Source organism: Neovison vison, chromosome 6 (assembly GCF_020171115.1).
Source record: "Neovison vison isolate M4711 chromosome 6, ASM_NN_V1, whole genome shotgun sequence".
Classification (NCBI taxonomy): Eukaryota; Metazoa; Chordata; class Mammalia; order Carnivora; family Mustelidae; genus Neogale; species Neogale vison.
In genome coordinates, this window is record NC_058096.1 from 79,926,687 (window position 1) to 79,945,499 (window position 18,813).

Sequence of the window (18,813 nt, forward strand, 5' to 3'; positions counted from 1 at the left end):
ACAATAAACATGCTCTTAACAAATTGTTGACAGCTTTCCCTCTAAGAATAGGAACTTAAGAATGCACACTATCATACCACTTCTGCTCAACACTGTGCTAGGGGTCCTAGATAAGTGGAAAGGGATATATAAAACTGTATTTACAGGGGTGCCTGGGTGGCTTAGTCAGTTAAGCATCAACTGTTAATCTCAGCTCAGATCTTAATCTCAGGGTCAAGAGTTTGGGCCATGCATTGGGCTCCACGCTGGGAATGGAGCCTACTTAAAAACAAACTGTACTTACAAATGTATCTGTATGTGCAGGAAGAAATCTACATATAATTACCAGAATAAGTGGGTTTTTGTGACTGAATACAAGATCAACATTCAAAAACCAATTTCAGGGGCGCCTGGGTGGCTCAGTTCGTTAAGCCTTAATCAAGGCTCTGATTTTGGCCTAGGTCATGAGATCAAGCCCCACATTGGGCTCTGCTTGAGACTCTCTCTCTCCCTCTCTCCTTCTGTCCTTTCTCCCGTGTGTGCACCCACACTCTCTTTCAAATAAATAAGTAAATAAATCTTTAAAAACAAAACAAAAACCAGTTTCATTTCTGTACATCAGAGTCATAAGAAAATGAAAAATTTGTTATGGTAGAATCTAAAAATACTACTGAGAAATGAATCTTAAACTCATAAAACCCCTACACAGAAAACACCAAAATACCAAGAGATTAAATACCTAAATGAATGGGTTAAATCATGATCCTATTTGGTAAGACTCAGTATTGTTAATTAAGGCCACATGGCCTGGTTCAACAAACACATATGAGAGCACTAAAGCAGAACAGAGTCTACAAATCCAGACACTCGATCTAAGATAAAAGCTATAGAACAAAGAGGAAAGGATGAATTTTTCCATAAACAGCATTTAGTCAAGTGATCCAGATTCAGTAAAAATTTTGAATCCTACCTTACCAAATGCACACACAAATCAACTGCAGGTGGATTAAGTATCTAAATGTGGAAGACCAAACAATCAAGTTAACTCTATCTCTGGGATACAGGCTTACTACAGGACAAAAATTACTAACATAAAAAAAAGACTGATATATGTGATATGTTACTATATTAAAATTAGAAATTTATTTATTGAAGCACTATTAAAAAAGTAAAAAAGCAAAAACATAAGCACATGCAATACACAGCTGACAAAAGCTCAGATCAAGAGACACAAGTATAAAATGAATTCCTTACACCGTAACAGAAAAGCAGGCATCAATAGTTTCAGAAGAGGCAAACCTACAAACCTACAAAAGGCTGTCGGCAAATTCATTGTGATAATGCAAACCAGAACTACCACAAATCAGAACTACTGCAAATCTATCCGCACCCTCAGAATACAAGATTCCCAAGGACTGGTGCAACTTCAGAGCAATGAGAACTCTCACCTACCACTGGCACCAGCAGAATGTCAAGTGGTTTGACAACTTTGGAAAACTGTTAGTTATCTACCCAAGTTGATATATATGTATATATATATGAATACACACCTTGAGAGCCAGTGAATTCACTCCTAAGTCTATGCCCATGAAAATACATAAAATATGTGTACCAAGAAAGTGAATACTGAAGATTACTCATATCAGCATTATATGCAGTAGCCTCAAACTGGAAATAAGAAAAATGCCTTTCAGTAGTTATACACTAAAATACAGTAAAGAACTGAAATTGAATTAATTTCAGTCAAAAGCAATTATGTAGATGGATTTCACAATATTAAGTTAAAGAATCCAGAAACCCCTCCCCTTCAAAAAAAATCCCTCATATCCTGTATGAGTTCATGTAAAGTTCACAAAATAGACCAAATTAAACTAAGCTCTTTAAAGAAATGTACACTTATATGGTAAAGTGATTACCATTAAGGTCATGATAGAGGTTATCTTCGGGACTAAGGGACAGCGGAGTGATTGGGAAAGGGTAGCAGGGGGCCTTTTAGGATACTGGGAATTTCTTACTACTTTAAAATGTAAGCTTCCCACCAGAAGGAAGGAAATAAAGATCAGAACAGAAATAAATGATATAGAAATTAAAAAAACACAACAGAACAGATCAAAGAAACCAGGAGCTGGTTCTTTGAAAAAATTAGTAAAACTGATAAACCTCTAGCCAGGCTTATCAAAAAGAAAAAATAAATAAAATCACAAATGGGAGAAGAGAAGTAACAACCACTATTACAGAAATACAAACAACTGCATCAGGGTGTTATGAAAAACTGTATGTTAACACATTGGACAACCAGTAAAAAATTCGTAGAAATACAACTATTACCAAAACTGAAACAGAAAGAAACAGAAAACTCAGACCAATAATCAGCAAAGAAACTGAATCAATTAAAAACAAACAAACAAAAAACAAACAAACAAAAAAACCAAAACTCCCAATAAACCATGGTACAGGACCAGATGGTTTCACAGGCAAATTCTACCAAACATTTAAAGAGTTGATACCTACCCTCAAACTATTCCAAGAAACAGAAAAGGAAGGAAAAATACCAAATTCATTCAGCATTACTCCGATACCAGAGCCAGATAAAGACTCCACTAAAAAATAACTACAGGACAATATTCCTGAGAAACATGGATCCAAAAATTCTTAATTAAAATACTAGCAAACCAAATTCAACAATACTTTAAAAGAATCATTCACCATGATCAAGGAGGATTTACTCCTGGGTTGCCAGGTGGTTCAATATTTGCAAATCAATCAACATGATACACCCATTAAAAAAAGAAAGTATTAAAACCATATGATCATTTCAACAGATACAGAAAAATACTTGACAAAATACAACAACTGTTTATGATAAAAATCTTCAACAAAGTAGGGTTAGAGAGAACATACCTCAACATAATAAAGCCCATATACAAAAATCTCACAGCTAATATCCTAAAAGGGGAAAAACAGAGTTTTTCCTCTACTTTCAGGAACCAATCAGGGATGTCCTCTCTCACCACCTAGCCTCAGCCATCAGACAATAACAAGAAATAAAAGGCATCCAAATTGGCAAGGAAGAAGCCAAACTTTCACTCTCTGCAGATGACATGATACTCTATGTAGAAAACCCAAGACTCTAATAAAAAAACCTGCTAGAACCGATAAATAAATTCACTAAGGGTGCAGGATACAAAATTAACATATAGAAGTCTGTTGCATTTCTATACACAAATAATGAAGCAGCAGAAAGAGAAATTAAGGAATCAATCACGTTTACAACTCTATCAAACCTAGGAATAAATAAATCTAATGAAAGAGACGAAAGATCTATACTCTGAAAACTATGAAACACTGATGGAAGAAACTGAAGAAGATGCAAAGAAATGGAAAAACATTCCATTCTCATGGATTAGAAGAATACTGTTTATATATAATACCCAAGGCAATCTACACCTTTAAAGCAATCCCTATCAAAATACCACCAGCACTTTTTAAGAGCTAGAACAACCAACCCTAAAATCTGCAGGGAACCACAAAAGACCCAAAGCAATCTTGAAAAAGAAAAGCAGAGCTGGAGGCATCACAATTCTGGACTTCAAGCTATGAAACAAAGCTGTGGTGATCAAGATAGCATAGTACTGGCACAAAAATAGGCACATTGATCAGTGGAACAGAATAGAGAATCCAAAAATGAACTCATAACTGTATGGTCAACTAATCTTCAACAAAGCAGGAAAGACTCTCCAATGGGAAAAAGATGGTCTCTCCAACAAACTGTGCTGGGAAAACTGCAGCAACATGCAAAAGAATGAAACTGGACCACTTTCTTACATCATACACAAAGATAAATTCAAAAGAGATTAAAGACCTAAATGTGAGATAGGATATCATAAAAATCCCAGAAGAGAACATAGGCAGTAACCCCTTGGACATCGGCCACAGCAATTTTTTTTTTTACAAAATATGCTTCTTGAGGGAAACAAAAGAAAAACTATGCAGCCATAAAAAAAAAAAAACAACCTGATATCTTGCCATTTGCAATGACATGGATGGAACTAGAGGGTATTATGCTGAGCAAAATAAGTTAATCGGTGAAAGACAATTATCATATGCTCTCACTGACATGAGGAATTTGAGAAACAAGAGAGAGGACCACAGGGGAAGGGAGGGAAAAAATGAAACAAGATGAAACAAGAGAGGGAGACAAACCGTAAAGGCTCAATCTCAAGAAACAAACTGAGGGTTGATGGTGGGAAGAGGGGTGGGAAGGATGGGGTGGCTGGGTGATGGACACTGGGGAGAGTATGTCCTATGGTCAGTGGTGTAAGCCTGAGGATTCACAGAAATTCACAGACCTGTACCTCTGAAAAAATTAATACATTAGCTGCCAATAAAACAAACAAATAGAACTACTGGAACTTAATAAAAAATAAAAAGCTTCTACAAAGCGAAGAAAACAATCAACAAAACTGAAAGGCAACCTTTGGAGTGGCAGAAAATATTTGCAAATTACATATCTGATAAAGGGTTAGTATCCAAAATACATAAAGAACTTATGAAACCCAACACCCAAAAAACAAATAATTCAATTAAAAATGGACATAACACACGAATAGACATTTTTTCCCAAGAAGACATCCAGATGGCCAAGAAACACATGCAAAGATGCTCAACAACACTCATCATCAGGCAAATAAATACAAATCAAAACTACAATGATCTATCACTTCACACCTGTCAGAATGGGTAAAATCAACAATGCAAGAAACAAAAGGTGTTGATGAGGATGTAGAGAAGGGGGAACCATCATGCACTGCTGGTGGGAATGCAAAATGGTGCAGCCACTCTGGAAAACAGTATGGAGTTTCCTCAAGAAGTTAAAAACAGGACTACCCTATGATCCAGCCACTACACTACTACTTACTTATCCAAAGAATACAAAAATACTAATTCAAAGGGATACATGCACCACCCCCAATATTTGTAGCACTATCTAAAATAGCCGAATTACAAAAGCAGCTCAAGTGTCCACTGATTGATAAATGGATGAAGAAGATATGGTACATATACATTGAATGGAATATTACTCAGCCATAAAAAGACTGAAATCTTGTCATTTGCAATGACATGGATGGAGCCAGAGTATTGTGCTAAGTGAAATAAGTCAGACAGAGAAAGACAAGTATCGGGGCGCCTGGGTGGCTCAGTGGGTTAAGCCGCTGCCTTCGGCTCAGGTCATGATCTCAGGGTCCTGGGATCGAGTCCCGCATCGGGCTCTCTGCTCAGCAGGGAGCCTGCTTCCCTCTCTCTCTCTCTGCCTGCCTCTCTGTCTACTTGTGATTTCTCTCTGTCAAATAAATAAATAAAATCTTAAAAAAAAAAAAAAAAAAAAAAAAAAGAAAGACAAGTATCATATGATTTCACTCATATGTGGAATTTAAGAAACAGACCAAAGGGCATACAGAAAGTAAGAGAGGCAAACCAAGAAAAAGACCCTTACCTATAGAGAACAGATGGTTACTGAATTGGGGCGGGGGAGTGGGGGTGGGGGTGGGGAGTGGGGTGGGGTGGGGTGAGAGGGATGTTAAACAGGTGATGGTGATTAAGGAGTGCATTAGTGATAAGCACCAGGTGTTGTAGGGAAGTGCGGAATCACGATACTATACATGTGAAGCTAATATTACACTATATATTAACTGGAATTTAAATAAACTTAAAAACAAAATGCAGGCTTTAGACTCTTAATGTTAGCAAGGATTTGCTGGCCTCTTCATGATCCTGTTGTCTGCAAATGGCTAAGACTGGCTCTTCAATTTAGCTCAGAGAGAGGAAGTCATCTATTCAGGCTTCAGAGTCCAGCTATCTTCTGGTTGTCCATAAATAGTTAAACTGATTTTCTAATTGCCACCTAGTTCTATTCCATTAGATAAAAAAAGCAGCAAAGCCCTATTCTATTAGATAAAAGCCTAGACCGGAAGACAGACAAGTCAGTAGTAAAACTGCACTTGCTACTCTCCTAAAATATGAGTACCCTCACTATATGTAATACAAATTCCAACAAGATAAATTATAATGCTTTTTTAATTAAAACAACTTATCTCAGAAGTTACTGGAATGTTCTGATATGGCCCAAATTCTCAAAATTAACTGTCTAGATGGCTTAAATAAAACTCAAATATGTCAAGTACATCTTCAGCTACCTCTAACACAGTACTAGTCAACAAAACTTGTAGCAGTGACTGACATGTTCTATCGCTGTGTGGTCCAATGTAATATCTACCAGCCACATGGGCCTACTGGGCATCTGAAATGTACAAGTAAGACAAGAGATACTGAATTTGTAATTTACTTCAAAATTTAAATTGTCATATGTGGCCACTGGCTACCTGACTGGACAACACAGCTTGAACCACTTTCTCTCTATACTCTAAACATTACCTTATAGCACCCTTTTCCTCACTCTGGGCAGTAACTCACAACCAGTCCTGTGACTCTTCTCAATATGAACTTGTGCAGGGATGGCTAGTAGTCACTTGCCTAAGAAACTGAAACTAGTTTGTCAATCCCTGACTTCATTAAGAAAAACAAAAAAACAACTAAAAACAAAACAAAACAAAACTCTAAGAATAAAAATGATAGGCAGGGGAGTATGAGGCACCTGTTGATAGTCTTTCAAAATACAAGAGCTGCCTTTAAGATGTTGAACCATACCGTCATTAAATTACTTGATTTTGACAAAAGCTCTAAAAACATTAGGGTAATAAGAAGAGTCAATAAACCAACCAAATTCATTTGACGAATACAAATGAAGACAAATACCAGTAAATTGAAAGATTTCAAGATTTTATGTAATTTTAAAACAAGCCTATAATGAAAAAAAATGTGGAAAGGGCCCAGAATGATAAAACTATCACAAAACTATGATTTTAAATCTTTCTAATTTGCATTTCATATACTAAGCTGAATAGCCAAAGAGTAAATCAGATCTGGCACTATGTATTCACTGGTCTACCTTGCGGTAATGAGAGTAAATTTTTTAAAATTAGGTGGCTTATGTGCATTAACATTATAAATCTAAGTTAGAATTTTTTAAAAATAAAATTTACCAGTTCCATCAGGTGTTTTATGGAGAGTGACACTGCTTCATCTGATGGTGGATCCATTAACCTACTCAGAAAATAAGCAATTCCACCTAGCCTTAAAATCTGGGGGAAGACAAACATAATTAAACATATATATACTGACATTAACAGTTTAGTCCTGCCTGTCGATCACTTGAATAAAGCATCAAATCCATACATGATTTTCAAGTTACTACTTTCTATTACTCACCAACTCTATATTGATGGGAAAAGTAGTTGGTTAAAATCTCAGCTACTTTTCAATCAATCAAAATAATTGATTACCAATTATTTTCAAAATAAGAAGGTTAATTGCATCAAAAAATATAGAAGATGGTGAAAATGGGGAGAAGTTTATCATGAGGAATAATACCGTAAGATGCAGTAATAGTACACACAGCTAACATTTACTGAACACTTACTATATGCCAGGCACTGTTCTAAGAATTTTATAAAACCTAAATTTAAACAACTTGCCAACTAACAGAACTAGCTTGTCAGGGGGAGGAGCTGGGATTCAAACACAGGCAGTATGGCTCTAGAGTGTACATGATAAAAACGTGGTTAATCAACTTTTGAAGGAAGTTTAAAAACAGTTTACTAACACAAAAGAGAAAAATGCATAGTAATAATTTTTCTTCACAGATAATATGCTACTTTCTTCTATAAAATGTTGAAAATTACAACCTTACCCCCCATTTACTTTTTTAATTTTCCCACCTAATTTACCTTTATTTGTAAACAAAGTTCTTCCAAAGGAGTTCTCAAAATTTCTGGTAGCTGATAGTCATCCAGAAGGCTTGCTCTAAGACCATTATACAGATGATAGCAATGACCAGGTTGAACTCTAAAAAATAAATAAAAAAGAGTATTACTAATGACTTTTTAGAACTCCAGAGAAAACAGGAAGCAGAGAAAGTAACCAGTATCAATTTCATGTAAGGTACAGCATAACAAAGTTACTTAACATCTCATTTTTATTATCACATATTCTTTCTCATCTGTTTTTATAAAACCCTAGATCCACCATCCCTATGTACTAGTTTTAAGAAATAGATTTCCTCCCCAAACAGTAATGTGGTTCCCTATTTCTAACTTACAAATTCCAGATTGCTATACTTAGTAACAGTAACAGCAGTCTAATGTGGTTTTTACTTCTATAGGCCCTGTGATCACATTATGTAACAAATCCTAGCATTACTTAATCCTTAAACCGTCTACAGCATTTAAAAAACTTTTAACTATGTGCTATTTAGTGAACTTTCAGAGGGATGCTGGAAATTTTTTAATTGTTAAACTTTTCATTAGTGATGTGAATGTTGGACAATGTTAAGGACAGATGTGTAGAGGTCCAAGGTATACACACATCTTCAAGCAGAACAAATATTTCTATGGGATCTTGCTGCTCAAGAAGGGGGATGTCCTTTTCCTACAGGAATAAAAATAAATTCCAAAAACCTTAGCTATTTCTGTCACAAGTCTATAAAGACTCATCACCTATTAATAAAATGTGTGCACAGAAACTAAGAGTGCCCCCACTGATGACCCCATAATATAGTTTGCCCTGGTCTTCAAAATAATTATTGATTAGGCTTTGCTAAAGGAATCTACATCTATAGATTCTACAAGGAACTACTGTCCATTTGAATTAAAACAATGTAAATCTATAATTAACTTCTACCAAGCTAGTGGAAATAAAAATTTATATGAAATGTAATACTTTATTTCTGTAACTGTTTTAATTTCTGCTAATATGTTTACTATTCACATATAAAAGTATACCAAACAGTGAATACTTCTTGAATCAGTATCCAGTGGTGGTTAAGTCTGCATGAGAAAACCTTAGTCTTGGTGGAACCTGAAATCAGGTTATCCTCCAAAAGCTGATCAGAAAAGTACAATTCTTAGAGTAAGTCACGACATTGCCTTAAGAGCACCAACCTTATAATCTAATAAACTGTCTCCAAATTATAATGGGATAATCTGCAAAGATTACAGCAAATGAGTCAGAGCTTTACTATGTACAAATGTAAAAGCATTAATAATCTATAAAGTTTTCTTCCAAATAAAATGATCTATAAAGTTTTTTTCAATTCTCCTTTTCTTACTTAAGTCCAGATCTGAAAATTAGTGGAAATCTTTTTGTTCTACCTGTAAGAGGCAAAAGAGAAAACTCTGTTCTATAATTCCAGACAGGATTCTACCACTCAGATGAATAAGGGTGTAAAAATACTGTTAAGTATGCATCAAAACAGTTTTAAGTGCAATTATTTTTGTTAAAAGGCAAATTATTTTTCCTACCGTTGAAACAGAGACATTTTTATTTCTTATGCTACCACCACATCAACAGGGAAAAGGTATGTTATCTGTGTTTTCACTGGTAACTAATAATGAAAAACCAGTATAGCTGTAAAGGACAGGATTAGGAGCCCACACTGGAACTAGACTGCTGGGTTCAAATCATGAATCTGCTGCCTACACAGCTGTGTGACTTTTCAAAGATTTTATTTATCTGAAAGACAGAGATCACAAGTAGGCAGAGAGGGAGGCAGAGAGAGGGGGAAGCAGGCACCCCGCTGAGCAAAGAGCCTGATGCAGGGCTCGATCCCAGGACTCTGGGATCATGACCTGAGCCGAAGGCAGAGGCTTTAACCCACTGAGCCACCCAGGCGCTCCACTTTTCATTTTTTTATACCTTCATTTCCAAACCCTTTAAATGGGGACAATATCCTAACCTCTTAACACTGTAGCAAGGATTAAGCAAGTTAATACATACAAAGTACTTAGGAGATACCATGACATTCAAATATTATTACTAGTTATCATGATTATTAGTAATATGTGCTTAAAAAAATAAAATTATACGTAACAGAGTTAAGAATAAAAATTTTAATTAACTATGTTGAAGAATTAAGAGTAGAAAAATCATGAAATAGAAAACTTGACATGAAACAGAAAACTATGTTTCAGACAAAGATTCCATCTTACCTTCCAGCTCGACCTTTCCTTTGTTTGGCATTAGCTTTACTAACCCACTCAGCAGACATTGTACTGATGTTGTTCTGTGTGTCAAAGTGTGTTTCTTTTATTTTTCCTCCATCTATCACATAAACGACATCATCTATGGTAATGCTGTTTAGAAAATAGATGTATAAAATATTAAAAACACATCAAAAGCACATAACCTCGAACAGGGCCTACAGACCAGGATTTTAAAGAATTTTTTATTGGTCAAACTACCGTTAGCAGTTTGGTATTCTTACCAATATTCCCACATTTACCAATAGGACAGGGACAGAGCACCTAACTGTATAAGCAGCATCAGGAGCTGCAGTGGCAGCCAATTCTACAGATCACATGAGGAATTTATTTGCCCATGGTCAAACTTCACAGCTTACTTGATGACTTTTGTACTTAGCTTGGTGGGTCTCAGTGTCATGGTTTAATATCAGCTTCCACAGAAAAATGTTTCAATAACTGCATGGACATACTAATACCTCTAAGGGAATGCCACAAATTTTAAAGGCTATTCACAACTGATTATCAAACAACATGACTTCCAACCAGAAAAAGGCAAAACCAAAATTGACCTCAACTCCCAGGCTTCTTTAAGAAAGCTAAAACAAACAAACAAACAAACAAAAACCAAACCAAAACATTAAAAAGGCTGTTTGTAAAGAAGGCTAAACCATTATAGGATTAAAAAAACAAAACCAAAAACCTATGCTCAATGCCATGACTAAATTAAAACAACTTTATGTACAAAAATTATGAAGCATCTTTTGGAGAGAAAGAGTCTAAGGTATGAGAATAATTTACTGGTCTCAAAAAAATACAATCATCAGTAGCTGATATTTACCTAGTCTCTGCAATATTGGTAGCAATTACTATTTTCCGAACACCAGGAGGGGTTCTTTTAAATACCTGTAAGAATAAATAAATTAAAACCCCAAAAGTAATTAATTTCTAATACAGCATACTTTCAGTCAGAAAAAGTATTTCAGATACTGTCATTTTTAGCATTCTGTGTTCATTTACATATGCATCTAATACGTGTAGATACATTTTATAGATATACATCATTTCAATACTATAAAATTCCTTTTTGGTAAAACAAACTGAACCTCCCAGATTTTGGAACCTTATCACAAACAAGATTTCAAATGCAATATGATTATTTGAATTTACAGAATCTTTTATCAACAAAAGCTGAGAAATATAAATGTCTTTTTGTGGTCAAACTTCTGAGACAGAGTTTAGTTTAGCAATAGGAATTACGAATTATCCAAAACTGTATGGGTAAAGGCACCAACCAACCAGGCAAATGCCAAGCTCAACAGAATGGATGTCTGGCTGTAAACTGTATATAAGCTTTTGAAATCAGACTAAACTAAAAAAAAAAAAATCAAATGCTTACTCCTACAAACAGCACCCTTCACAAAGCCAGCTAAGCAGAAGATATACAGTCAAGTACCACTTGGCTATAATGCAAGGAAATGCATAAATCTGTCTCATTTATAAAAATGATAATCAAGAGAAAATGTTTTCCAATCTAGTCATGTAATCTCTAGCAAAGGAATACATAATTTGCTATTATGGAGTCTGAGAGGAAGCACTTCCACATTGTACACTGTTCTGTCTGGTCTTTGGAATTAAGAGTCTTCTCTCTTTACTATCTTCCTGTAGGTATGCACGTTCTATCCAATTAAACTGGCTAAGCCTTATATGGCATCAGCAGGAAACATGTTAAAAGTGCCTCAATAAAAAAGGTTATTTATTTATTTATTTATTGGGGAGGGGGGGGAGACAGAGGGAGAAAGAGCATGCAAGCACATGCGCGAGTGCGCATGCTCACAACAGAAAGGAGCTAGAATATCAAGCAGGCTCTACGCTCAGTGCAGAGCCCAATGCTCAAGGCAGAACCCGCTTTGGGGCCTGATCTCACAACACCAAGATCATGACCTGAATCCAGATCAAGAGTCAGGCACCTAACTAACTTGAGCAATCCAGCTGCCCCTGTCTTGATATATTCTTAGAAAAGAAGTGGAAAAACTAGAAGGGAAGACAGATTTTCTTCTGATTAATCTCATTCTACCTGGGCCTACAGACACTGCAGTCCTGAAAACCATCTTGCCTTTGAGAACACAGGTGTATTCTAACTAGGGATATCCCTGAATGTGAAAGAAAGAACACATTCAAAACTATAATGATATATTATTGATAAAATAGGAAATCTCATGCCTACAAATATACTAATTCTATTAAATCAAAAATCTCAAACATCAAGCTTTAGTAGGTCACAGGTAAATGAAACCCAAACAAGTTATTGGTGAAATCAATCTTTAAACTTTTCCCTGATGTTGACAAAACTAGTATTTGTTAATATCCCTCAGTTATTCAAGTTCTTGTGCAATTAGCCCCTGAAGACTGATCTACAAATATTCTCAAAGAAGTACTTTTTATATACTGATTACTAGAAAATTTGCCTTCAAAAAATTAGAGAAAATAAAACATACAATAAATAGCCCTTAAAGTTTGCCTCAATTTCAAAGACAGAGAGTGAATAAATTTAAGAATATACCTGTGTCTGGTTAACTGTAGGCATCAGTGAATGTAGGGGTATAATAAGAAACCTGTCTGAAAATTTAAAAAGAAAATTAAACTTTAAATAGCTGCAGAAAAGCTCCAGCAGACAGACACAGAACAATAGTTGAGATGCTAAGCCATGTAACTCTTATTTATATTCTTATGTATAGTCAGGGCAAATTTTTCTTTTTATTTTCTTCTTTCCTTGGTGCTCCAACAAGTTCTTGCTCACATTTTACTGTCAATTTATTTCACACTGATAAGCATATTCCCCAAATTCCTAAAAAATGCTTAAGCTTAGAAGCAATCTTTTCAAATTATGCTAGAAAAACATCACTAACTCCATTCCCATCACCTACTTGAAGACCAGAAAATTTTGCTTTAACACGAATCTGTAGACTCTGGGTGATCCTCACTCTTTTTAAATTAATAGAGAATATGGCTTTTTTACAGCACATTATTTAGGAGATATCCTAATCTCCATGCCCATTTTTATGCTAAAAAATAACAGAAACAGCACTGACTAAATATAATGCATTCCAAAGGTGACCCACATTTTTAAACACAATTTCATTAAAAATGTAAGAAATCATATTCCTAAAGTTTCAAAATGAAACAACTCAGTCCGTTCGTGGATATTAGCTATTAGGGAGAAAGTCTGGTGTAGTATCAGTGATGGAACTAAGGGCGTGTTAAGGAAGCAAAGGTAGATTTCATGTTTATCTACGGTTACAAAAAAATGCAACCTCACTTAAATCTCTAGCCAGTGTCCAAATGACTCAAGATAGCTGTATTTCCCCCCGAAAAAAAACCACAATTGCTATTCAAAGGAGATATGATGTCCCCAGACTCTCTAGGCCTCTCTGAATAAGGGTTACAAATCTTCAAAAGTAGTAAAAAGTGGTTAAGCAACTGACACTGTTAAAAAGGAAGCTCTGAATTACTTACTCTCAAACAATATGAAATACACATCCACTCAATCAATACTCAAGCCAAAAATATTTCTTGAATTGGATAAAGCCTTAAGATATAATTTCCAGTTTATAAAAAGTATAGGTAAGAAAGGATCAAATGAAATAACACTAGCAGGATTCAGATTCAGACAAATCAAGTCTAGGTGGACCTAGTCTTTTCCACAAGACATTACCATGGGGAAAGTGAAGAGGGTACGGAAGTGATTATCTAGATTAAGACTTATCTGGTTTAAGTTTTTCTGTAGTGTGAATGAACTAGCTATCAAAAACACTTTGCAGGGAAAATCTGACTACAGATTGGATTATTAGATATGTTTAAGAGTTAGGTATGATAATGGCATTGTGGTTATAGAGAAAATTGTCTATTTTTAGAGATGCATATATTTTTTGAGATAACGTGATAGCTGCAATTTACTTTAAAAAGGAAAAAATTAGATCACAAAAATAACTGTTGCCTCTAGAGAAATCAATGGAGTATGATGTGCATTATGAATCTCTAAGCTTTCTGTAAGTTTAAATGTTTCATTACAAGTTAAAAAATCAGCAGCCAGGTGAAACACTGAAAGTAAAAATAATTTTGTTGAAGACTGTAACTGGGACAAACACAATTTAGACTGCTGATATTGCACAACTATAGTAGTCAGTGGGAACAGAATCCACACTTAGGAAGTAAGAAAGCTGGTAAACATTCGGTAAATTGGGTTTCAAGATTTACCTTTCAATCAGTATGGAGTTAGAACAATTTTTTGACCCTTCTACAATGGCTAACAGTATAGCTGATTATTAAACCTAAACTTTAATAAAACTATAACTTGAGAAAAAAAACATTCTTGTTAAACTTTGGAAAGAAAAGAATTGAGCTAGTAGTCAAAGTATAAATTAATACCTCCTTCTTTGAGAATAATTAAATTAGAAAACTAATAAAAATTATAGTAATCTATAATATCGTACCCTTTCCACACTTCCTCAGAAATTATAGTATTACATTTTGGTATATCTTCCCTGTATTTTTCTTGGTAAATACATACACTCATGTTTTTTGAAATTAAAAGTAGATCATACAGTAGCAATTACTTTGGGGGTAAGAGAGGGCCAACATTAGAAGGTTCAGCCAAAAAAAAAAAAAATTCCAGTTTAAAAAAAAAATTCAATTGCACTGTTTAATCATGACTACGGCTTTTCTATAAAGAAAGGTTATCACTGACCAGGAAAAGAGAAATCAGTATTTCATTACAGAGAAGTCATGGTAATCAAATAAAAACATTTTCCAGCTAGAGAATAGCAAGTAACTTTTAATTACAGATAATGTCTCGAAGGCATTACTATAGTGGGATTTAACAAAGAATAAAAAATACAGCTTTACTATTTCAGCCAATACAATTAGACCAAAATATCTTTAGTGTCTTAGAAAAATGTGTCAAAACACTTCAAAAGATCAGAGTCAGAACTATCAAATACCAAACAGAATTTGCTTCGTATTCTACCAATTTGATGTTAGTAATTATTCCTGAAAATGCTCTGGCCGAATTTTATGGGAGAAAAATGGGCTCACGTATTTCTCTAAAACCTAAGAGATTTTGTCTCTCAAACATGATATTAAAGCATCAGAATCACCTGAGGAATTTTTAAGAACTACAGATGTTCAAGTCACATTCATAGATTTGAGGATCCGAATTTTAAAGAAGCACCACTAATGACTAACTCTGTTGTACAGTCTGAGCTGAGAAACTCCGGGATAGGAGATAAAATTCAACCTATGCTTCTGCCCAAGTGCAGCACTGAGTGAAAAAACACCTGGAGCTCCAACAGCTTAACTTTAAGGGCTCAATATTATTAGGCAAATTTAGGAAAAGGGGCAGAACTATTCTTATAATACCAAATTAAGAACTTTACCATATACCTAACACCCTCATCTTGTGACCTAGAATTTTATTTTTAAAAAAGAGAGAGAGATCTAAGTTTTTAAAAAACCAAGGCTGGGCTTAAGACCACCAAGTTCCTATAGTAAGGCAGCCTTCAAAGCAATAGTCCTAGAAATAAAAGAAAACAACTATGTTACATATGACTTAAGTACTATTCTTGGAGTTGCAATAAAATACATTTCTATAATACCTGATTTAAACATCACTTGTGACATCAAGAGATCATGTAAAGTGCTGATATTGTCCCAGCCTGGTAGAAAGACCAATATTGCACCATCCTGTATGGTGGGGAAATAATGATTACAAAAAAATCATGTAACAAAACACAATAAAAGTAAACTTCTGTACATATTTAAGTCTTCATTAAAATTTTATTAGCTTAAGAAATTTAGTTACTGATTATAACTGAAGAATACAAGGTCACTTGTAAAAAACAGGGTTTACAATCCAGATATTTCATTTGTTTATTCTTTCTTTTAAATAGATCAAAGCCTAAATCTTGGTTATTTCGAGATTCCTATTTCTGGTGTTAAGGCAGTTTCTTCCATATGCTATTTTTAAATAGCATTTAAGAAAATTATTCTTCTTTCCTCAGGGTCTTGTTATATTAATACAATTAAAATTATATCACCAAAAAGCAATAAACTAACCTCTTCTTCTAAAACAATGTGTCGAATGAGGGCAGCAATCAAATTCAGATCAACTTTATCATCATCCATCATTTCCAGAACATCTACGGTACTTGCAGAATACCTATCAAAGTCAAACAGAAAATCATCAAACACCTGATAAAGTTTCCTAAGGTTCAACTTGCTATAAAATCCTAAAAATTAACTCAATTGGCAAACGTGGAAAAACAATTAATATATAGAAAAGAATTACTGGAATAACAGTTATGAACAAGTTCAAGAAGACAAACTCTGCCTTTTTGTTTTAGTCATTCAGACCCTGTGCTGTAAAAAATTAAAACAAAACATAACACACACAAAAAACCCCCCAAAAAACCCACTTACCTTTTTCGCAGTTCCCTTACATAATCTGGCCAGCGTTCTTTATAGATTGCTTCTTTTTCTTCTTTTTCCTGTCTATTTACATGCCCTTGCATGAAACCCCTCTTAAACTGAGACCTGTGTTCTTTTTGTTCTGGAACATATCTAAAATAAAAACATTCTTAAATAGCTTCACTTTTTAAAAACTCTTCTGGTTTTAGCAAATATCTATGACTTTTTACATTTGGATTTTAAAGAACATTTTCATTATGCTTTCTAGTGAAAGCTAATTAAATGTTTATTTACAACTATTCCTTAATTTATAAGATCTGACATTTAAGATGTCTACCAAAGTATATAAAACCAAAGTATATAAAACCATCTGCCAAAGTATATAAAAACCTCTTGATCATCATTATTAGCAGTCAAAATAAAAAAAAGTTAATACTAGAGTCACTTTTACTTTTCAAGTTTACAAAGTCAACATTAACCTAAGTCCAAAATAATAGTAAATGCCTAGTGGAATACTCAGATTTTGAATACAGGATTTCCAAACCTGAGTGCACATAAGAATCCCAGAGAGAGCTTATAAAATATAGAATCCTGGGGCACCTGGGTGGCTCAGGGGATAAGTCTCTGTCTTTGGCTCAGGTCATGATTTCAGGGTCCTGGGATCAAGCCCCGCATTGGCTCTCTGCTCAGTGGGGAGCCTGCTTCTCTCCCCTTTCTCTGACTGCTTCTCTGCCTACTTGTGATCTCTGTCAAATAAATAAAATCTTTTAAATAAATAAATAAATAAATAAATAAAATATAGAGTCCTGAATCCAATCCCTTGTAATTTGGATTCAGTGCGTCTGGCTGGGGTTTGCTAATCTAGAATTTTACTTAGTGCCCCAGGAAATTCAGATAATTTATCTTAATTCTGCTCCATCCTATAGTCAGAGCTAAACAGTAGAGCCAGAATCAGTACTCTTATGGGTCAGTCCAGTATTATGCCATGACTCCATCATGCCATAGTGACTGCTAAAAACAGGTGCATCTCCCTAAGAATGCCACCTAATTCAAGTGGGTTTGGAGAGGCATGGGATGGGAAAAGACAAAAAAAAAAAAAAAGAAACTAACTGCACTTGAACTTCAAAGTCCCTCCGAGTTTGCCTAGGAAGAGAGCACCTGGATCCAAAAGGGGGATTTGGAGCATGGTCTTTAGAATTAGACAGAACTGGAATAGTCCTTGCTCTGCCACTGATTACCTGTTTGACCTTGGACAAGGTATATGCCTCTACCCTTTGGTTTGCTTGTTTGAGAAATTAAAACTCTTATAATTACACAGGCACGAGAACAAAAGAAAAATCCAATAAAATGAAGCACAGTGCCTGACACATAGTAGGTACCCAGAAAATGTTAATCCCCTTCCCTGTGTTCAGTACCTGTGACCCAGGATTCCCCTAAGTCTTCGATACATATAGAGGCATCAACTTGAGGTAGGGCAACCTGAGACAGAGATTAGTCCTAGTCAGCAGGATGGACCCACAGTTGCCTCCTTTCCCATAGTTCCAAAAAACAGAGGTAACCTTCAACCCCCCAGAGCCCAAGTGGCCAGTGACAATCCTATCATCTCACCCTGCTTCCTTCCCTCTTACATCCCTACAGTGCAGCTCTTCTTCTGGGAAGAGAGAGCTGAGGGTTTCTTTTGAAAACTTCTGTCCAAGGACTATACTCCTTCAATTCCCCACTTAGGACTGACTAGGGAATGACAAGTGCACAGACACCATCTCTTTTCTTCAACAGACCCTTCCTTCAGCTACAGTTCTTTGAACATTCCCTGCCTTCCAGGGAGCTTAAGAACTCAATTCATCATTTAATAACTTCAGAGAACTGTCTCCTGAAACTTCACTCTCACTGCCGGCAAGCTGTCACCTGTTATTCTATTAGAAAACAACTGGTAAATGTGCCACAGGAGGAAGTGAGACAAATGGTGGAATCAAAGGAATGCATCAGTAAAGCTTACTGATGACAAAACCAGAGCATGAGAGACCAAGATACTCTCTCATACTTTTATATGTTCTATCCTCTCTGACATACACACTTCCCTCTTTCCTACTCCAAGTTTCACTGCTTTCCTGACTTGCCCAGTCTATCCCTGCTATATATAATCTCATTTCCAGTATATTCTTTACTTCTGCTACTACTTTGCTTCTGCTGCTACTTTGTCTAACAGCTTCTGTGTCTGTCCACATATAAGCTCTGA

At 35.2% G+C, this 18,813-nt stretch overlaps 1 protein-coding gene across 1 annotated transcript in view; it reads right to left on the bottom strand.

Annotated features, from left to right (window-relative positions):
• DHX36 (DEAH-box helicase 36) overlaps positions 1 to 18,813 on the bottom strand; it is a 49,989-nt gene that overhangs the window by 10,446 nt on the left and 20,730 nt on the right. The window contains exons 10-17 of the mRNA XM_044251641.1: positions 16,590 to 16,730; positions 16,227 to 16,329; positions 15,767 to 15,854; positions 12,676 to 12,731; positions 10,954 to 11,018; positions 10,083 to 10,226; positions 7,824 to 7,941; positions 7,080 to 7,178 (exon numbers count right to left, since the gene is read on the bottom strand). Of these exons, the coding sequence (XP_044107576.1) occupies positions 7,080 to 7,178; positions 7,824 to 7,941; positions 10,083 to 10,226; positions 10,954 to 11,018; positions 12,676 to 12,731; positions 15,767 to 15,854; positions 16,227 to 16,329; positions 16,590 to 16,730 (814 nt within the window). The remainder of the gene's footprint in view (positions 1 to 7,079; positions 7,179 to 7,823; positions 7,942 to 10,082; positions 10,227 to 10,953; positions 11,019 to 12,675; positions 12,732 to 15,766; positions 15,855 to 16,226; positions 16,330 to 16,589; positions 16,731 to 18,813) is intronic.